Here is a 22,651-nt window from a genome sequence, read left to right as displayed (position 1 = left end):
CCTGGACTTGTAATGAAGTCCCAATTTGCAGCCTGTTTCTGGGTGGCCCAATCTTCTTTCCAACAGCAACCTTACTAGCACCTCTGCGCCAAGATAACTCAGGGCAGGTAACGAGTAAGTGCTGGTGGTACTTTGGACCGTAGCCCCCTATGACCCTCAGTGACTGAAGGAGATCCCCCGGAAACACTGTAAATAACTGTATGCAGCACATGTCTTTTCTTCCGTAGGGTAGCTTTGCTTCATAAACACGCATTTAAGTGAACTGTTTACTTACCTGTGAAAACTCATTGAAAAAAAAGTACTGATAACGAACTTCTTGGTACAAAAAGGAAAAACAAGATTTTGCTAAATTGGTTTTGGATTTATTCTTGAGCGTGTCTTATTACCTCCGAGTACAACAAATGCTTAGCTCTACCCTCTCTGGTAAACCTACATTTCTCTCCCACACTACCACAAAAGAGTATTTAGGATTATCATTTTTGCCTCCACTCTATATAGTGGACTAAAACTAGGTATATGGGGTAAAAAGAGCCGGCTTGCTATACATAGGAAAGTAACATTCAACAGAGAATACATGGAAAAAGTGTGATTCACCATGAGCTTTGATATACCCTATGGAGAACAAGGGACTAGGACTGAAATTAAACAGGTTTGAGTACTAATCCTAAAACCTTTTGGTTGGAGCTGGTCTGATTTGTGCACCATGTTTCACTGTAAAGGTGTTACAAATTAAACCGAAGCAAAATAAACTTGTTAGTTTTAGTTGTTCAGTCTTAATTACAACAGTATAACATTTCAACAAATTAAACCAACTAATTTTATTCATTGGCATAAATTCAATTGTGCTATATACATGCACAGACTGTTTTACCTTAGTTTTCGCAAAAATACTGACCTTTCAAACTTCACTGACATCTCATTAAGCTTGCATATGGTATTCTGCCGCTCTTCTTCAAACTGAGTTCTAGCTTTGTTATGCATCACATTGACTTTCTCCAGCTCTGCATTTTTCCTACCAGGTGAGAAAAAGATGATCCATCACAAAAAACAAGAACATTTAGGATTAAGGCTTCGCTTACTATGAACATACAATGAGATTTATTTGGGGGGGATTTCAGCGAGAGCAGGCTCAATTTGCTACTATCAAATATTGAACTACCCTGGAAGGCACTGCAGAAGGCTAAGCTTTCATTACTGTAATTTTACAGCAACAACCTTACAGGAGATCCAATGCATAGATGTTCATAAATTCCTATTTACTACTCTAAGCTTCTTCATACATTATAGATTGTTTCCATGCCAGTTTTTCAATATTTAGCTACTGTTCTTATAGGGCAGCTTTTTTCACTCCAGTATCAGAGTTTAAATACTTCAGCTGTGAGAAATGGCACAAAAATTCGATACGAAATTGATGCATCAATTAATAACCACACACTCTTTAAGCATCAACTCTAGAAGACTTAGTTCTTCAGATCTCCGTTTATTTTCTTGCTCCAGATGAGTAATCAACTTCTCGGCATGTTCTTCCTCAAGCTGCATACGATCCAATTCATCAAGCGTTCCCTCAAGTTCTTCCTCCAGCAGACTCTTCTCTGACCTCATCTCTTGTTCGACATGAAGCAACTCTTCGCGAAGTGCTGCAGCAAGCTCCTGCAACGAAGACAGTTCAAACAAGAACAAAAGTGTTTTTTTAAATAGCACATGCAAATTTAAAAAAGTAGGAGACAGTTTATGGTCCGTTTTTAAAAGAAGAGGAGCACTTGTGATAAACAAAAAACTATCATTAAGTTCAGGGACAATACAAAAGATCACTGAAAAGACTGCTGGACAAAAATATATATATAATTTCTTAGCTAGGTTAACATTTCCTGCTCTAGACTATTGACATAGGGGAAACAGTCTCCTTAATCGCTATGGGCTTCCCATCACCTGTGTGCTAACAAGCAGCATGCAGTACAGCAACTACTGGGTACCAAGGACTTCATTGATGTGAGGATCCAATCCTATTAGAGAGGGGAGGTTTCAAGCAGGCAGCAATATGGAGGGATGCCATTACCTATGCCAACCTTATCCCCCATAGCTCACTCCACCCTTTAAATATACAGAGTGCTACACATTTATATATTTTTTAAAGCGAAGTATAGGCAAAGTTAACACCAAATACCTTAAATGGGTCTACTGCAGGCTTAAAAAAAAGTTCATAGTTTCAGACAATCATTTGGTGACAGGCATAGACATTTTGCTACTCTTGGGACAAAGCTTCCCTTACTCTGTTTTAAAACCAAGGACTTCCTTTTCTTGCAGAGTGCACAAGGCGATTGGAAAGTGGTATTCTACATCTCCAGAGTCACACGTGGTAGAGTGTCCTCTGGGCTTGTGTCTCAATCTGTGTTGGCCTGCCACTATTGCATGTAATGGTATACCAATCTACATCAGATAGTTTACCCAGTGTAAGAAAAGGCCTTTTAACAGGATCAAACACTTTTTTGCTAGATTTAGGGCTGGTTTCCCGACTATGAACACTACTGTGCAGACATCCATCGCCCAGTGTATTTGCAACTCCCCCCCCCCCCCCCCCCCCAAAGTGTACGTGCAATTTGCAACTACTTGATTGGCACATTTAAAGTCCCAAGTCCCTAGTATGGTACTCTGTGTACCAGGACCAAGTTAAATGTCACTGGTGGACTGCAGCACTGATTGTGCCAACACTATACTGAACGTGAAAACTATGCCCGGCAATATGACCCCCTTTACCAGGCCTAAATCTTATTTTAATACCCAGGTCACTCCTAAGGCATGCCCTAAAAGCTCCCATGACAGGGTGCATGGTATTTAAAATGTAAGACAAGTGTATGTAGGTTTTACATATCCAGACAGTGAAAAACGAACAAAGTTTTTCACTGTGGCAAAGCCTTCTCTCCAAAAGAAAAGCACCAAGTTACATTATAACTCTTTACTTCATTTGGGAATAACTAACCATGGTTCAAGGACTTCAAGAGTAATTTAAAATCCAAACTGATAGTTGTCAGACCTTAAATTACAATTTTTAAAATACCACTTTTAAAAAGCTGCCATTTTCCAGTCTAAAGCCTCTAGTAGCTCATGTGTGAGATAATCCCCAGCTCTCACCTGGTAGCCTGCAGGCAGGTGTGAATTGCTCTCAGTAGGGAAGGGAATAGGGCCTTGGCTGGGAGGCGGTGTGACCTCTTCCTGACAAGACAGCTTAGGGTAATGTACCCACCAACTGTACCAGCTTCAAAGGGGCAGCTCCTCACAGGTAGATGTAACAGACCTAGGTTTGCCCCTGCCATTGTCTAAATACCAGAGTGGAACCAATGTCAGATTTAGTGCCAACCCCTCTGGAAGTGATGCAAGAATGGGTGGGGTTGCCTGCAGGAATTGTAAGTCTAGATTTTAAGGAGTCTAATACAACCACAAGTTAGTGCCAGGCATAAAAGTGCACCCGCTGGCTACCTCCTTCAGAACACTGCTGGAACAGTGGAAAGCACCTGCTGAACCAAAGGGCTGGAACTTAGGACTGAATCTGCTGTTTTAGGCGTGGAGAGAAACCCAAGGGCTCAACCTGCTCCCACTTGAACGAAGGAGAGAAGAGTGGACTCAAAGGGGTAGTGAGCTAGTCTCCTGTTGAGCTCCAGGAACAAAAGCCTGCAACAAACAGCCAAGCTGACCAGTTCCAACTAGCCTTGACGTGAGCCCTGCTGGTGGCTTCTGGATAATTGAATCCTAACTCACCATGTGGTATCCAAAAGGACCCTTTGTAAACGTTTATTCTCCCCTCAAGACAGAAGAACAAGTTACTTACCTTCGGTAATGATGTATCTGTAAGAAACATTAGTTAGATTCCTCACCTTAGAATATCCCCAGGCGTCAGGCTGGATCCGGAAGATTTTTCGTCAGCAATACCCCTTGCGCGTCGCTAGGCGTCGTCTGCGGCTCCGCGTCAGTCGTCGGCGTCGTGCGCCGGAATGACGGAGTACTTAGACGCCGCCCTCGCGCGCTGACGTCAGTTCTTGTACATAGCTTTCCGCGCCAGGAACGCAGAGCCATGCAAAGACCGACACTGGTGCCAAAAATAAAATCTAGGGGACTGAAAAGCAGAACCTTAACCCTAGATGTCAGTTCGCAGAACGGGGAGGATGGGTGGGTCGGTGAGGAATCTAACTAACTAATGTTTCTTACAGATACATCGTTACCGAAGGTAAGTAACTTGTTCATCTGAAAGAAACCCGTTAGTTAGATTACTCACCTTAGAATAGATACCCAAGCAATACCATCCCCGGTGGTGGGTCTGCGAACCAAGATCACACCAGAAAGTCCTGGAGGACAGAACGGCCAAAGAAGCCATCCCTCCGGACTTGGCTGTCAAGGCAATAATGCCTGGCAAACGTGTGTAGCGAAGCCCACGTCGCCGCCTGACAGATGTCCTGCAAAGGGACTCCCCGTCCCAAAGCAGTAGTAGCCGCTGTGGCCCGAGTGGAGTGGGCGCGCAGCCCAACAGGAGGGTCCTTTTTTGCCAAGGAGTAACAAATTTTGATGCACAAAACGACCCACCAAGAGATGGTCCGTTTGTGCACAGCTTTCCCCTTCTTAGCACCCACGTATCCAACGAAAAGTTGGTCGTCCACCCGGAACTGCTTTGTGCGGTCCAGATAAAAGGAGAGCGCACGTTTTGGGTCCAGACGGTGGAGCCTCTCTTCCTCTTTGGAAGGATGCGGAGGCGGAAAGAAGGTGGGCAAGGTGACAGACTGCCCAAGATGAAATGGAGTCACCACTTTCGGAAGAAAGGAGGGACGAGGCCGAAGGACAACCTTGTCCGGATGAACAGAGAGAAAAGGAGGCTTTGATGATAAAGCCTGGAGCTCACTCACCCGTCTAGCCGAGGTGATGGCTACCAGGAAAGCAGTCTTAAGCGTCAGCAGACGAAGAGGACAATTATGAAGAGGCTCAAAGGGAGCGCACATCAGAAATGTGAGAACAAGATTCAAGTCCCACTGAGGCATTACAAAAGGGACAGGAGGGAACGTGTGAGTAATGCCTTTTAGAAAGCGTGTAACTACAGGGGACTTGAAAAGAGAAGGCTGATCAGGAAGCCGCAAGAAGGCAGAGATGGCAGCAAGATAACCTTTCAGGGTGCCCAGGGCAGAGCCCTGCCGGGCCAAAGAAAGAAGAAACAGTAGAACCTCAGAAAGAGGGGCGGAAAGGGGATCCACAGCCTTTGCTGTGCACCATGCCACAAATTTGTTCCACCGGCAGGCGTATACTGTCTTTGTGGAGGGACGCCTGGCTGCCAGAATGATATCACAGACTTCAGGAGGCAAGTCAAATGTCATCAACTGCCGCCGCTCAATCTCCACGAATGGAGGTGGAGGCTGGACAGGTTCGGGTGGAGGACCGTCCCCTGCTGCTGCGACAGAAAATCCTCCCGAAGGGGCAGACGTATCGGAGGATCGGTCAACATACTGAGTAGCTCGGGATACCAGTACCTTCGTGCCCAATCCGGAGCCACCAAGATGACTTGGGCCCGGTCGTGCCTGATCTTCTTCAGCACTCTGGGCAGAAGTGGTATAGGCGGAAAGGCGCACAACAGACCGCAACTCCACTCGCGACGAAAAGAGTAGCCGAGCGAGTGCCGCCTTGGAAATTCCAACGCGCAGAACTGCTGACATTGCGCGTTCTCTTTGGTGGCGAATAGATCTAACCAAGGCTCTCCCCACTGCTGAAAGAGACCTTGCGCCACTTCAGAGTTCAGACGCCATTCGTGATCCATCATGCACCGGCGGCTGAGTTAGTCTGTTCTGGCGTTCAGAGGGCCCGCCAGATGTTGAACCACTAGGGTGACGCCCTGGTGTTCCAGCCACGTCCAGAGGCGCAGAGCCTCCTGACAAAGGGTCCACGACCCCACCCCGCCCTGTTTGTTGCAATACCACATGGCGGTGGTGTTGTACGTGAACACCTGCACGACACTTCCCCTGACAGAGGGAAGGAAGGCTTTCAGTGCAAGCCGGATCGCTCTCAACTCCAACAGGTTGATGTGGAGACGAGACTCCGCCGGAGACCAGAGGCCTCTGATCTCCGCCTCTCCCATATGGCCACCCCATCCCAGGAGGGACGCATCTGTCACTACGACATGCTCCGGTTGGGGAAGGGAGAGGCCTCTGCCCATGACCCAATCGCGGTCCGTGAGCCACCACTGCAACTGCTGTGCAGTGCCCTCCGAGATCAAGACATGGTCGGACAGGTTGCCGTGATGCTGGGCCCACTGAAACTTCAGGTCCCACTGCAGAGCCCACATGCACCGCCTGGTGTGATGCACTAGTAGGATGCAGGAGGCCATCAGCCCCAGAAGCCGCAACACTAGCCTGACCGAAACCCAGGATAGAGGCCGAAAGATGGGAATCAGGGCCTGAATATCCCGGACCCGCTGTTCCGGTGGATAGACCCGGAACTGCGCCAAATCGAGAACTGCTCCGATGAAGAGGAGCTTCTGAGAGGGACTCAAGTGTGACTTCGGCACGTTAATGGAAAATCCCAGCAAATGCAGGAGATCCGCCGTAGTCTGGAGGTGGGAGACTACTGCCTGGGGCGAGCCCGCCTTCAACAACCAGTCGTCGAGATAGGGGAAGACTGGAACCCCTGAGCTGCGACCACCGCCATCACTTTCGTGAACACCCGAGGGGCACTGGTGAGGCCGAAGGGGAGCACGGTAAACTGAAAGTGCTCTTAGCCCACCGTGAACCGCAGGTAACGCCGGTGGGCCGGCAGGACGGGGATGTGGAAATAAGCGTCCTGCAAGTCCAACGCTACCATCCAGTCTCCGGGGTCTAGGGCAGCTAGAACCTGAGCCAAAGTGAACATCTTGAACCTTTCCTTCCGGAGGAAGGCATTGACGTTCGAGGTCCAAGATAGGGCGTAGTCCCCCTTTGCCCTTCTTGGGAACCAGAAAGTAGTGGGAATAACAACCATGACCTACTTCTGGGCTCGGAACGCGCTCGACGGCCCCCTTGGCCAAGAGGGCCGAAACTTCCTTGTGGAGAAGATTCAAATGATCCCCCGAGATACGGTGGTGCTGCGGTGGCATGGCTGGAGGGGTCGTCTCGAAGGGGAGGGAGTAGCCCCTTCGGACGATTTGCAGCACCCACCTGTCCGATGTGATGGACCGCCAGTGGAGCAGGTGATGGCGAACTCTGCCGCCCACTGGCGCGGCATGGGCCTGAAAGCTCGGACTAGGAAGGCTTTGAGGCGGATGCTGCCGGGATGGATGTGGGCTGACCTCGTCGTCCTCCAGAACCGCCTCGGCGGAAACCACGTCCGCGCGCAGGTTGGTTCTGCGGCTGGTGGCTAGGCGCACGTGAGGAGGCACCCCTTCCTTGGCCACGAAAGGGGCGAAAGGCGGAAGTTTGCGACCGTGGGGCCGAAAGGCCCAAGGACTTTGCCGTAGCCCGGGAGTCCTTAAAGCGATTCAGCGCACTGTCCGCTTTCTCGCCAAAAAGGCGAGTGCCATCAAAGGGCATGTCCATGAGAGTGCTCTGGACATCGCCCGAAAATGACGTGGACCGTAGCCAGGCGTGACGTCTAAGCGCCACTGTGGTAGAAATGGCCCTACCCAGCGAGTCCGTAGTGTCAAGCCCACATCGGATAGCATGTCGCGCTGCATCCCTCCCATCGGCCAGAGCCTGGGTAAGTCGTGTCCGGACCTCCTCCGGACACAGGGGCAGCACGTCCTCCAGCGCATCCCACAGAGAGTGGGAATAACGGTCCAAGAGACAGGCGGTGTTCAAAGACCGCAGGCCCAAACTAAGGGAGGAGAACAGCTTCTTGCCAAACTGTTCCAGTCTCTTGGAATCCCGGTCCGGCGGGGCGGTCGGGAAGGAGGATTGGGAGGTAGAGGCCTGGATAACCAGGCTCTCAGGGGTGGGGTGTTGGGACAGAAAACTGGGGTTGCCCGGAGCAGGGCGGTGGCGACTGGCGACGTTCCTGTCCACAGGAGGAACTGTGGAGGGCTTGGACCAGGTGCCCTGCAGAACGTCAATGAGGGCCTCATTGAATTGCAGCAGAGGCTCAGTGGAGCTTGCTGCAGACTGAAGCACCTCAGTAAGGACGTTAGTCCTCACAGCCACGGCAGGCAGCTCGAGCCCAAGGGCTGCGGCCGCCTTGCGCAGCACCACAGAGCAAGCAGCGCCCTCCTCCGAAGCCACAGTCGGAGGAGAGACGAATCCAGTGTCCGGAGAGGTATCCAGGCCACTGGCCTCCCCCAGTTCATCTACCCAGTCCTGTGACATTTGAGCCTGAAGGGCCATAGGATCCTCGGATCCCTCCCAGTTGTCCCCATCATCCGATTCCTGGTATACAGGAGGAAGGAGCGGAGCCGGGCGATAGACATAATGTGTCTCCAGCGGCGCCGAACGCTGCGTCCTTCGACGCCGGATCGGCGCCGGGCCCAGAGTGGGGCTGAACCGGGGCTCGACGTCGGCGGTGGTATCGGTGTCGACGCCGGCAGAGGAGGCGTTACGAGGTTGACCGGCGTCGGCGGGGACTCGGGAACGGGTCCCTTGGGCGCTTGCGGCGTCGAGGCCGGAGCCGTCAACGGCGCCGGAGCCGCCGGCAGGCAAGGCAGCCCAGTCGGGTCCGCGGGGCCCGAAGGTGCGCCAGCGGGCGTCGAAGCCAGCCTCCTCATGGCGTCGCGTCAGTCCCAGGGACCGGTGGGTATGGGGACTTGCGCTGCTCCGCGCGACCGGCGGGGGGAGTCCGAAGAGCGGTGTCGCCTCTTGGACTTCTTGGAATGCTTCGACTTACCCGAAGACTTGGATCCCGACGACCGATTGGGACGTCGGCTGCGGCTCTGCGACCGATCCTTGGACCTCCTCCTGGACCGGGATCGAGAGGCGCGCGGAGCAGAGTGGCGAATCTCGAGAAGCTTACGGGACTGCTCCCGTCTAGCCTTCGAGGTCAGGGCCTTGCAGTCCGAACACGACTCCGCGTCGTGGTCTAGGCCCAAGCAGTAAAGGCACCGGCGGTGATGGTCGTAACCGACATCAAGCGGTTGCAGTCAGCACAGGCTTTAAAACCAGGTATCCTACCGGCACCGGAGTCGAGACCAGATCAAAAAGGATCAAAAAAGTTGATCAAAAAATGACTAAAGGGGTAGCTCTCCCGGATCTGCGCTTACTGGCGCGGAAAAAAGAAGAACTGACGTCAGCGCGCGAGGGCGGCGTCTAAGTACTCCGACGACGTCATTCCGGCGCACGACGCCGACGACGGACGCGGAGCCGCAGACGACGCCTAGCGACGCGCAAGGGGTATTGCTGACGAAAAATCTTCCGGATCCAGCCTGGGGATATTCTAAGGTGAGGAATCTAACTAACGTGTTTCTTTCAGATAGTGGACACTTAGCAGCTTTTTCTTAAAAGAAAATAAGGCTTACAGGGGAACACAGCCACCTGATCACCAGTGTGATTCAACTTGCTGGTTTGCACTGCTGAACGCAGCTAGACTTACCAAAAAGTTTGTAATTTCCAACGTGTTGTATTTCACCATGACAAACACTCCACCGTTGAGCCATATGTGAGAATCAGTTGGCTGTCTGCCCCCGCAAACAAGAAAAATATTTTAGAAAAAAAAAAAGACCAAGACAAAAGGCAAACTTTTACCGGGGAGAACCTGGTCACTGGAACAGACCCACGCTTCATCGCAGTCAGCCCAAATTTTTTACTTTGACACGATCTACCATGAACAGCTACCAGTGATTGGCAGCTTGTGCTTTTTGGTGCTAGAAAACTAAAGCTTCTAAAAAATTTTAGAAATTGGAGTGGAAGTTGTCGTGCTTTCTACTTGACAATTTTGGGTACTGGCTGTTGCTTTAAACTTGTCTCCCTTTCAGTTAAGTCTGACTGTTCTATGCCACAGCTACCCAGGATTGAGCTAAGTTTAATTAAAGTAACCTAACTGGACCAGATACAAAACCTGGTCAGCTCTCCAAACCACCCCCCACCCCACCCCCAACAATCAATTTCTCAAACCCAGGTTTTGAATCATACGACAGAAAAGAATGTATCAACACTTAAGTTTTATTCACAACCTGTAACATTCCAGCGGAATGTGGTATGCCGTGTGTCTCCAGTATAGTGATTAAAGGTTTGATCCAGTTACAAGTCACTGGGCAAAGCCTACCCCTGCTTAAAATTGCCAATGTTTTGTCTACAGTACACCTCTGAAGCAGCAACTTACAGTGAGGTAGTGTTCTAGATACTCTCAGGAGGAATTGACCATTTGGTGTCTGCTTGCCATTTAGGTCACTTTCATTGATGGCGCTGCAGTACTACAAAATAAACTTCTGAATATTACATTACAGAGGAAATAGCAGCAGCTCCTCTGGACACCTAGGATTTGGGCAGTTTCTAATCCGGGGACTGAATGTCAGAACTTGGGTGGGGTGGGCATCCAATACATTGTTTTTCCATAATAGCCCCTCAGATTAGATCCAGCCATACGCAAATTAATATTGACCCAGTTCCAATAGGAACAGCCCACTCTGAACTGCCAAGTGTCTGAACAGGAATGCAAACCCAAACACGGTTTCACTCTAAGTTTGGGCTAGTCAGTAAGACAGTCCAAGAATATGCCCAGATGTGGGTCCTGTGGTCACTGTGCCACTGAAAACAAGCAGCACCTGACAAAAGAGCCCCAATAAGGGAAAAATCTGTTTTAGGTTGCTTGTGATCAGGGAGGGCTTGGCAGCTCGGACTGGACTGTTACTAATTGAACAGGGTCACGACTGACTTGCATATGGCAGAGTCAAATATGGGGCGGCATGGTGGGAAAATAGATGGGTAAGAAGACCACCCCAAACTATTGCTAGTGGTTAGACTTATTGCAAGCATTCCTCCAATCAACTTGTTTGATGTAGCGCACAATGCATGGACGAATATTTTAGTGAGACCTTTGCAGCAGCCTAATGAACTCCCCAATAAACAAGTTGGTATCAGATTTTTAACACATCTCACACAGGGAGTTCAAAATAATTCTCACAAAAGACCAGGACTGACTCAATCCCTGTGACTGCAACAAACTGTAGTTTGTTGAAATTCGTAAGGTATTTCATTACTAGGAGGTAGTTTCGATACCTACCCACTACAATTCGGATGTAAGAACAGACCTATTAGTGCATAGATATGGTTCTTAAATTACTGGTAGCAAAATAACTGGTCACAAATTACGAGCAGTAAACATACACACATATATATACATAGTGTGCGATGAGGCGAGCGAAAGTTAATTGGTTTTCTTCCCTCAACTTATGTTGACACCACACCCTGCCTCCTCCAACCCACTGCTCTTACCTGTACCGAATGCAGCTGTCCCAAGGCATGTGTTCTTCACATAACTGTACTTGTGATTCAACAATTGGCACATTGGGTCATATGCAAGTATTTTGTAAAAGGTACCCCTGGTACCAAGGGCCTGGTGTCCAGAGAGGCCCTCTGAGGACTGCAGCTTGCATTATGCCACCCTCAGAGACCCCCCCCCCCTCACCTTAACACTGACACACTGCAGGCTGCGTGTTTTGGTGCAGACTAAAATGAAGTCGACAAGGCAGCCATGCCTTGGTACCATGCCCACCAACACTATCTGTGGCATGGATAAGTCCACCCTCTAGCAGGCCTTACAGCCCTAAAAGCAGGTTACACCATGTCAAAAGTGAAGGCATAGCTACATGAGCAATATGCCCCAAGAGTGTGTGCCATTCACAGGCACTAAGTGTAGTGAAGCCATTTTGAGTACAGGGGCTGGGATTATTCCATTAAGAGCTCCACAGCTTCACGATGGCTTCACTGGAAACTGGGAAATTTGGGACCAAATTTCTCAGCACATTAAACCCACACTGATGCCAGTGTTGAATTTAATGTAAAATGCAGAGGGGCCTTTCAGTGATACCCCCTGAAAAAACGAAAAGCTCTGGTGTGGTTCCTGAATGGCTACCAGTCGTAAGCAACCACCAGACAAGTTTCTGGACCCCTGGGTAGAAAGCCCACCACTCTCTGGGTCCTGAAACAAAGCACATCCTGGGCAGAGGTGTCATGCCTCCTCCCCCATGATGAGCAGAGTCCACGAAAGGGAAGCTTCAAAGGCTTGCTGACTTTATTAGCTGCCCTAGCCTTTGCTGCTATCAGCAACTGGCTCCCACCAGTTCTGACCCCCACTTTGGGTGGGAGAATCGGCTGGAAATCCTATAAAGAAAGGTAGTCGTGCCCACGTTTGCCAAACCCACCCCTCAGGTGGGGGAGGCTAAGTGAAACATCTCAATCCCCCTCCATCTTTAAGATGATTTCCCCCAATCAGGACGAGGCATATGCCCCCTCATAAGAGGCCAGCAGCCTGCAAGAACCCAGGAGACCTGCGCTGCCTTTGAGAAAGACCATCTCCTGTGGATTTGCGACCAATAAACTCGAGGCCAGACACCGGATCCAGGTGGACCCACAAGTCTACACCACTATGCACCAGATGCCCAGGGTCTGAGTGGCCAAGCTCCACAGCGAGGTCCCCCTGGTAATCTGGGCCTGGATCTAGTATTGGACGACCTACTCCGACCTCCATTTCAAAACCTGCAGCCTCACTTGGAGGGGTCATCCACCCCCCACCACGACTGCATTTGGTGAGAAAACCAGACACTAAAATACACCACTGCACCTGAGGCCCCTGGCCTTGGGGTGTCCAACAGACTTTATCCCTGTGTCCAGCAGCCCTCCAGCTTCACCCTCTGATTGCTGCAACCCTTCACCAAGACTTCAACTGCGAGCCTGCAGCACTTCCTCCATTGGGAGCCCACCACCGTTTTTGCACCCTGCAGTCCGTGTGCTGCTGGAGGTGCGCTGTTGGTGCCTACTTGTGGCCCCTTTGTGCTGTTCACTGATCCCAGGACACTAGACTGAAATTGCAGGTACCTACCTATGACTGTTGCTCTTTGGAGTACCCCCTGTCCCCTTAGCATTGAATTGGGCACCAGACTTCCTTAGACTTCTGCACCCGTACCGACCTGACCCTTGTCCTGTGCCAGTGCCATAAACCTGGACTGAACTCTTAACTCTAGTATTTAACCGTAAGTTACTTAGTCATCAGTCCTAGGATTACATTGAACTCCAACCAATACCTTGCATTGCCTATCTTTACAATGCAAAGCCTAAACTTCAATTGTTCTGCATGTACAAACTTAATAGGCTGTAAAAGTATATTTAGACATTCTTCAACCAGTGATGCATTTCCTGAGAAATAGTTACTTTGAGATACAGCAAACTTATCTACAGCAAGTAATCCTTGGTTCTTTCATAAAATACAACGTATAAAATTTATACTTACAATTGGTCTGGATTTAGTCTGTGTGCTATCATTTCTTGCCAGAGTGCGTACAACAAATGCTTAACACTACACTGATAAGCCCAACTGCTCAGCCCAGCTACCATTAACTTGAGTGCAAGGTATTACCTACTTTATCCTCTGCTATACCTTTGGGGACTCATTGGACTGTGCACACTACACCTCTTTTTGTTATAGTATATACAGTCATCTTCCTACACACACACACCCCCCATAGTAACTATCCCAACCACACAGCATCCCCTCTTTTATGTGTGTCAAGACCAAACAACCACATAGGTGCTTTACAAAACTTTAGATACATTGGAGCTGTTACCTTTCCTGCATATCCATGCTGCATGAAGGGCCGAAGCCTCAAACCCATGCTCTAAGAGTGGGGAAACTACCTTTAAGCATTTTTTGCATTTATTTCCCAGATATCCTGAAGAATGAGTAATTCCTTGATGTGTATTAAGTACAAAGAACTTTATTCTGAACGGCTTTCATGGGCAGTTCAAAAGCACATAATGGTAGTTTTCAAGTTGCAGGTCAGTAGCCTTGGGCTAACCAGCTGAGCAGCAAAGAGATTTTAAAAGCATGGATTCAGCTTTAAAAAAGAAAAAATCCCAGAGGTATGCATTTTGCATGGCACAGGATTACATTATTCAGTGTTTGGTTACAGACTCCTCCTGTTCCCGTTTTAAATCCATGTTTGCCTTCAAGTCACTGTCAATTGAAGCATATGTAGATCCTTATACTTCACTGCACTTTGTCCTTGGAGATAGAAGTAATAAAAATGTTTTATTAAGTTTCAAGTATGCATACAGTCCCCCTGCTCCCAGGTCAGACTTTAGTGAGCAGATCGTCTGACTGTTTCTGGCCATCTACAATTATTTTTGTGGGGGATATCTTCACATAGGTTTAAAACATTTGACTATACAAGGCTGTAGGAAATTAGATTTGAATTCTTCAGTTTTCAGTTTCCCGAATACTCTCCAAATGAATCAATTTGCAGCCGCTCTGGCCTATCACCGTTGGGAAATACAACTTTACATTTGTTGGACTACTTGGTTATCACCTGATCACACAACAGAACTCTTAAGTGGTCTTTAGAATTCTGATTTCTCAAATTAGCATTTTTGCAAAATTACTAAAGTCTTGCCAGGGCCTTGGTAAGGTCCCTGTAGAATTTTAGAAAACTAAAAGTCACTATAGCTAGGGTAAGAGGAGATAGAAGTTTTTTTTAACAATGTCTCAAAACAAGAATCCAGCTGTTAGTGAAACTAACCACAATGTCTGAGGGCATGGGTGAGGAGCTTGACCTCACCCCTTACCTTCACTTCTCTTTCAAGGAGGTAAGGTCCATATGCAAAATTACAAACAGCCAGGGGGTCCCATCCTAACAAACAAAAGCTCCAGGAGCTGTTGGCTGGGTATGCTAAGGACCACCCATCTGAAACTGGTGAAGACCGGCCAGATGAGTAAGGAGGACGACTACATGATAGATCAACCTCTTTCACTTCATAGGGAGAAAAGGGCACCAACAGCCCAACTCCAAGAATCAACCTCTCACTACCTGGATCCCACACAGGTGGGTCAGGCACTACTGAGGACATGGAGGAAAGCCTCAATCAGGACCGCCTTTTAGCAAGGTTGACCAAAAGACTGGATCTAGAGACCCATCAATGGTGGTAGCACTTTACTCAATAAGGATAAAGAGCAATCTTATGATACTAAAATTCCCAAAGGGATTGTCCCTAAATATGGAGTGATATCAAAAAATGGTTCACAGCCTTTGAGAGGGCTTGTGAAATGAGAAAGGTGAAGTCACACGGGGGGCACTCCTTTGGGAACTGTTCTCTGGTTACTGCAGAGACAGACTCCTGACCCTTTCTGGGGCAGATGCGGAGCCTTCTGACCTCATGAAGAGAACTCCGGGATCTGGACTCAACTGAGGAATATAGCATTTGATTCAGGGGGGCTCACCAAACCCAAAACCAATCCCGGATTGACTTCGTAGACTACTCAGTTAAAACACTAGATGGTTGGTTAACTGGATACAATGTGCATGATTTCAATGGACTTTACAATCGGTTTATGAAAAAACATTTTACTAATTTTGCACTAATGAAGTTACTACAGCATTTGGTAGACCTACGTCTAATTTATCCTCAAAAAGTGGGAAGGAAGGCAGACCACTGGGTCAAGACAAGGGTGACAAAAACAACCACTGGGGGTGACAAAAAGAAAGTGGTTACAAAACCTCGCCAGGGGACCGGTGGTGAGAATCCAAGATAAAAAGCCCGAGTCTTCTAAAGGGCCCCACAAACCTGCACAGGGGGGTAGGTCCCAAAACTCTTCCCAGTCCAATAATGGGTACAGGGGTGTTTGAAATGGCCCTTTTTGCAGGGTTAGCCCTAAACTTTTTGCTTTTTCCTCCTATTTTTTCCTGACCTGTGTGTTGGTTTTAGGACTCTGGGCACTCCACCACTGCTGGTCAGTGCTAAAGTGCATATGCTCTGTGTAAACTGTTTTGGTGTTTCCATGATTGGCTATTTGATTTATGTGTCAGTCCCTAGTAAAGTGCACTGCAAGTGCCAGGGCCTATAAATCAAATGCTTTTGGTCGGCAGCAGCACTGGATTGTGCCACCCAAGCAAACAGCCTGTAAAGTGTGTCTATGGCCTGCCATTGCAGTCTGTGTGCAGCCTGGGGCTGCCATGTCGACTTGGCAAGTGCACACACTTGCAAGTCCCTAAACTTTCCCACATGTTAGTCATCCCTAAGGTAGGCCCAAGGTACCCCTGTGGGCAGGGTGCCTTGTATGTGAAAAGTAGGACATGCCCTGGTGTGTGTGGCATGTCCTAATAGTGAATTACAGCCATTTTCGTTTCTCACTATTGCAAGGCTACCTGTTCTCCATAGGCCAGAATGGGCAGCTTGATTTTTACATCTTATAATCATAACTGACTCAGGGAACATAGTAGAAATTCGAATTTAATATGCCTGAAATCAGAATGATAATACATCTTTTAGTAAAGTTGGTTTTAACATTGTGTTTGAAAATACCACTTTTAGAAAGTAGGTATTTTGTCTATCCGAACCTACCTCTGCTAGGTTGTGTATTCCCTGTCTGGAGTTTGAGTGACAGGGCTGGGGAATTCCAGGAGACAGGGTGAGTCTGCCCAGTGGTGAATAGAGATCTGCATCTAGATGGGCAGGAGGAGTTGCACCTGGGATCTGAATAGGACTGTGCCTGCCCCCCACAGTGCTGGCTCCACTCCCTGCGGTGCGTCGGATGTATCTGCCCTGTGAAAGTAGAGAAGGAATCATGTCAAAAGAGTGCTCCAGGGCTGTGCCTTTCCTCCACAACGCTGGCTTCACCTTCTGTGGGGCATCTGATGTCTCTGCCCTGCACTCTGAAGGGAAAGGAGTCATGTAAACAAAGTGCTCCAGGACTGACCAGAACTGGTTTGGACTAGGCAAAAGGCCCCTCTGCCTTCAGAGGACAAAGGATTTGCTGGTATAAATATTGGGGCCCAGAGATTTAGATTACTTCTGAACTAAGGAACCTGCCAGGCAGGAGGACAGGGAAAGCTGGAGGAGTACTGCCCCCATGCTGCGTGTTGTGGGGTTGGCCTGCAGTGGTTGCTTCCGTCTTGGATAGGGAAAAGGACTGGACTTTCATCAACCTGCTGCTAAATGTTTCTCCAAGGGCTTGAAATAGGACTTGCCTCCTGTTGGAAGTCTCCGGGATAGAAAAGGCTTCATAGATCTCGCTGGAATCAAGGAACCTGCCAAGACGAAGAGCTGCCAGGAGTACTGCCTCTTTGCTGTGTTGCTTTGTTGGGTTGGCCTGCAGCTGCTGCTTCTGCCTTGGGCAGTGAAAGGACTGGACTTTCTCTACTTGTGCTGGGTATCTCCAAGGGCCTGAACCGAGCTGGCCTCCGGTTAAGAAGTCTCATGGACTGCAAAGACTTCACCAACCTCTGGGTACCGCTGCTGGAACCGCTGTTAGTTGCCACAGAGAAGAGGGAACCGCGATAGACTGTCAGACTACGTCGCTGGCCTTGTGTCCTGAAGGCACCGCAAACCGCACTGACTCTCCCTGCACGGTAAGCCTTGTTCTCACCGACTCAGTCACCGAGCCACTTCCTGCACCGTATCGAGAGACACCGCGACTCACTTCACTGGCCTGGGCTCACCGACACGATCGCTGCTGGCTCAACACCTGTGACCGGCTCGACACCAGTGACCGACTCGGCCAGTGTCACTTCCCGCCAACCGGCTCGGTCGCTCGCATCGCAACTTGCCAGTACCGCATTGAGCACCGCCTCGCCCTGCACCGCCCGCCTTGGTCTCACCGACGCCGTCTGGACTATTGTCACCGGGCCGCTGCTCGCACCGCATCTAGAGGCACCGCTTCCACTTTGCATCGCAACCGCGACGGACGCCAAGACTGGCTCGCACCGCCGTGTGGGTCACACTAAGAAAGGTACTGTGAACAAATCTGTCCCGCTGTTGCTGGCCCGTACTGACGCGGTCAGCTGGAACTGAGAGACTGTTTTAAGCATCACGGTAGGCTCGGACCAAGTTACCAACTCGTACGAACTGTGTTTTTCAACTTAAAGACATTTTGAGAAATAACTATTTCTGAAGTACTGTATTGTGGATATCGTATTTGATCTCGTTTATATAAAAATATTGGATATTTTTCTAAAACTTGTGTGGTGTCCATTTGTAGTGCTTACATTGTATTACTGTTGGTTTTGTGCAAATGCTTTACACACTGCCTCCAAGTTAAGCCTGACTGCTCGTGCCAAGCTACCAAGTGGGTGAGCAGGGGTTATTTTAGGAGTGTAACCCCCCTTGTCCTGACTAGAGTGGTGGTTTCTGCCTGGCTTGGGTGCAAACCTTAGCCAACCAGAAGGAATATGCTACTTACCAGTATGCATCTGTTCTTGGCATGTAGAGCTGCAGATCTACACACTTGTGCATAGATCGCCAACTGGTGTTGGGCCAGGATGTTTGCACTTGTTTTTCCTTTTGGAAAGTCTTTGGAAGTCACGAGGTCGGTGACTCCTCCTTTGGATCGTATTGCGCATGGGCTTCGCCTCCATCCTCAGATTGTTTTTCGCCAGCAGGGAAAGATGGAGCGTAGTAATAACAGTGAAGAGGCCCATGTGTGTAGAATCTAAATAAGATAAACTGGAACAGATAAAGGTAGCCAGGGAGGCCAGTGGGCGTGTGTAGATCTGCAGCTCTACATGCCAAGAACAGATGAATACTGGTAAGTAGCATATTCCGTTCGAGGCATATGAGCTGCAGATAATACACTTGTGCATAGATTATATAGCAGTACCCATCCTTAGCGGCAACCACCCTTATCTGTTGCCGTGGTTTGAAATAAAGTTGAGTACAGCCAGGCCCACACTAGCCTGTTGCTTAGTTTGCACATCTACACAAGTGTTTAGTGAAAGTGTGCGGTGTTGACCATGTAGCTGCTTTGCAGATATCTAATGGGAGGTTTCCTAGAAAAGCCATTGAAGCCCCTATTTTACCTGTAGAATGGGCTTTAGGGGGAACGGATAGCGTTCGTTTTGCTTTGTGGTAACAAATCTGAATGCATTTGACAATCCACCTAGCTATCCCCTACTTGGAGATGGTGTTGCCCTTGTGTGGTGGAGAGAAAGAGACAAACAGTTGTTTGGTCCTACGGAAAGGTTGTGTTCTCTAGATGTAGTAGAGTAAGGCTTGTTTGACATCTAGTGTGTGGAGAGCTCTTTCTGCAACGGTCTGTGGTTGCGAGAAGAATACTGGTAGTTCTACAGATTGGTTTAGGTGAAAGGGAGAAATGACTTTAGGGAGGAATTTTGGGTTGGTACGGAGAACAACTGTTATGGTGCATTTTTAGAAAAGGTTCTTGAATGGTAAGTGCTTGTATCTCACTGACCCTTCTGAGGGAAGTGATGGCTAGAAGAAAAGCGGGTTTCCACGTTAAAAATTGGAGTTCACATTTGTGTAGTGGTTCGAAGGGAGGCCCCATTAGTCTGGTGAGAACGATATTTAGGTTCCACACAGGTGAGAGTGGCACTCTGGGCGGAATTATTCTTTTAAGGCCTTCCATGAAGACTTTAATGGCAGGTACTCTAAAGAGTGATAGATGTTGCCTGTTTTGTAGGTAAGCTGCTATAGCTGCGAGGTGCAGGCAAATGGACGTGTAGGCTAGATTGCACCTTTGTAGGTGGAGTAAGTAGCCTATGATGTGTTGAATGGAGACATCTAGGGGATTGATGGTATTGTTGCGACAATAGACAAAAGGTTTCCACTTGGCGGCGTAGCACGCCCTAGTGGTGGGTCACCTAGCTACTTTGATGACTTTCATACAGTCAGGGGGAAGATTTAGATAACCGAATTCTAGGATTTCAGGAGCCAGATCGCAAGGTTGAGCGGAGCTGGGTCCGGGTGTCTGATCTCTCCAAGGTTCTGGGTTAAGAGGTATGGCGACGGAGGAGGACACTAGTATTGATGGCCCTGGAGGCTGTGTCTGCTGCATCTAGGGCACAACGTATGGAGGTATTAGTAATGGTTTTGCCCTCCTGAATTAGCTCGTTGGCCCTAGGTTTGTATTTATCAGGGAGATGTTGCATTATGGCTTCTAATTCGTCATTATGGGCCCGGTCATACCTGGCTAGTAGCGCTTGTGTATTAGCGATACGCTAAATGTTGGCAGTTTGGGATGCAGTACACTTGCCTGATGCGTCCAAGAGTTTAGACTTTGTCAGGTGGTGGTGCTTCGCCTGAAGCTTGGGAGTTGGCCCTTTAACGTGATGTGGACACTACCAGAGAATCTAGTGGTGCTGGCCCTCTGATGTAGGAGGGATCTGTAGGGGCGGATTTATATTTCTTCTCAATGCACGGGTTAATGACCCTGGCTCTGACTGTTTTATAACTCCCTTGAGCATAGGCAATATGGAGGTAGTCCTATGTGTGGTGTCAAACGTATCAAGTGGGAAATCCTCCTCCACGGGATCAGTAAGGAGATCTACCCAGTAATAGTGTGCCGCCTTTTGTAGTAGATGGTTGAACCCCAGTGAGTCTTCTGGTGGGGGAAGGTCTGGAAGAGTAGAGATCATCCTGTGGGACGTTAGGGATGTCAGGGATATTATAATCGTCCCATGGGTCTGGGGATCGTGGGAGTGGGGTTCCCTGTAGGTAAATTTTGGAGTACATCTCATATGTCATCATATGGATCCCCCTGATCATCATCATCCAGAGAGGGTGTTGGGGAATGATAAGGTGGGGAGGGGAAGGTGGAGGTGGGGAGGGGAAGGTGGAGGTGGGGAGGGGAAGGTGGAGGTGGGGGGAGGGGAAGGTGGAGGTGGGAAGGGGAAGGTGGAGGTGGGAAGGGGAAGGTGGAGGTGGGAAGGGGAAGGTGGAGGTGGGAAGGGGAAGGTGGAGGTGGGAAGGGGAAGGTGGAGGTGGGGAGGGGAAGGTGGAGGGGGGAGGGGAAGGTGGAGGGGGGAGGGGAAGGTGGAGGGGGGAGGGGAAGGTGGAGGGGGGAGGGGAAGGTGGAGGGGGGAGGGGAAGGTGGAGGGGGGAGGGGAAGGTGGAGGGGGGAGGGGAAGGTGGAGGGGGGGGAGGGGAAGGTGGAGGGGGGGGAGGGGAAGGTGGAGGGGGGGAGGGGAAGGTGGAGGGGGGGGAGGGGAAGGTGGAGGGGGGAGGGGAAGGTGGAGGGGGGAGGGAAGGTGGAGGGGGGAGGGGAAGGTGGAGGGGGGAGGGGAAGGTGGAGGGGGGAGGGGAAGGTGGAGGGGGGAGGGCCAGGTGGAGGGGGGAGGGCCAGGTGGAGGGTGGAGGGAGGCCGGTGGGAGGGGGGAGGGCCAGGTGGAGGGGGGAGGGCCAGGTGGAGGGGGGGGGGGAGGGCCAGGTGGGGGGGGGGGGGGGGGGGGAGGGCCAGGTGGGGGGGGGGGGGGCAGGTGGGGGGGGGGGGGGGCAGGGTGGGGGGGGGGGGGGGGGGGAGGGCCAGGTGGAGGGGGGGGGGGGGAGGGCCAGGTGGAGGGGGGGGGGGGGGAGGGCCAGGTGGAGGGGGGGGGGGAGGGCCAGGTGGAGGGGGGGGGGGGGGAGGGCCAGGTGGAGGGGGGGGGGGGGGGGAGGGCCAGGGGAGGGGGGGGAGGGCCAGGTGGAGTGGGGGGGGGGAGGGCCAGGTGGAGGGGGGGGGGGAGGGCCAGGTGGAGGGGGGGGGGGGGGGGGGGGGAGGGCCAGGTGGAGGGGGGGGGGGGGGAGGGCCAAGGTGGAGGGGGGGGGGGGGGGGGGGGAGGGCCAGGTGGAGGGAGCAGAGTCCTTCCTCTTTGGAGGTGGAGCAGGTTTTTCCAGCTGTCTCTTTAATGGAGCATCAAATGTCCGGTCTTAGGATCCTTGGTTAGTGTTTTTTGTAATGGATCCGGTGTAAGGAGTTCTGGTGAGGTGGGTTGGTCAGTCGGCGTCTGTTTTTTTTGCTTGACCCGTGCTGGTTCGTTGTTTGGAACTATGCTTGGAAAGGTCTGATTGTTTGGTAGGGGCCGAGATGGATTTCGGCTTAGAAGTGTCGGTGACCTTGTGTGCTTTTGTCGGTGCGAAGATAGTGTCAGTACCGAGGAGCTGGGTTTCGACACCAAGTGTGTCGGTGCGGGGCTCGGTGTTGAAGCGGAGGCCATTTTCTTTTTCGGTGCCGAAGAGTGTTTATTGGCACCGATGGTGGGGTGGCTCAAGCCTGAGCCGCCGGAATGCTTAATCTGCTTCTTTACCGGTCCCGAAGGTGCGGTGTGGGAAACAAGTGTCTTTGGTCTTGCTTAGGCCCGGAGGCGAAGGCGTGACCGAGCCTTTTTCGGTGCCGGTGAGGGTGTGGTGAGGGGGGGGGGGGGGGGGGGGGGTAGCTTAGTACTCACAACCCTCTGTGCTGGAGTTATGTCCTCCACATGTGTGGTGTTCTTCTGGAGCGTCGACGACTTCCCCGAAGAGGTTGTCCGGAAATGCCGTCGACGAGTGTGCCATGGTTCTTCTGGCCCTTCGGTCTCGAATGGTTTTCTTGGACCGGAAGGACTTACACGCCAGACAGTCTTGAGCCTCATGTTCAGAGGAGAGGAAGAGATTACCATACTTCGTGGAGATCGGTGTGGGGGAATTGGACCCACATCGAGGGCACTTCTTGAAGGGATCCTTTCTATTAGCCAGGACTGGGGCTTGGGTAGGCCCGAAGGCAGTTGACGACTGGAATCGAAGCTTCTTGCCGATGAGAGCCGCGTCGA

General features: G+C 50.4%; 1 protein-coding gene across 1 annotated transcript in view; it reads right to left on the bottom strand.

Annotated features, from left to right (window-relative positions):
* HMMR (hyaluronan mediated motility receptor) overlaps positions 1-22,651 on the bottom strand; it is a 415,301-nt gene that overhangs the window by 122,650 nt on the left and 270,000 nt on the right. The window contains exons 15-16 of the mRNA XM_085617832.1: positions 1,436-1,650; positions 896-1,012 (exon numbers count right to left, since the gene is read on the bottom strand). Coding sequence (XP_085473958.1) covers positions 896-1,012; positions 1,436-1,650 — 332 coding nt within the window. The remainder of the gene's footprint in view (positions 1-895; positions 1,013-1,435; positions 1,651-22,651) is intronic.

The sequence above is a fragment of the Triturus cristatus genome, chromosome 7, assembly GCF_964204655.1.
Source record: "Triturus cristatus chromosome 7, aTriCri1.1, whole genome shotgun sequence".
In the NCBI taxonomy this organism is placed as follows: domain Eukaryota; kingdom Metazoa; phylum Chordata; class Amphibia; order Caudata; family Salamandridae; genus Triturus; species Triturus cristatus.
The sequence above is the reverse complement of the archived record's forward strand: the minus strand, read 5'-3'. Positions and strand labels throughout refer to the sequence as shown.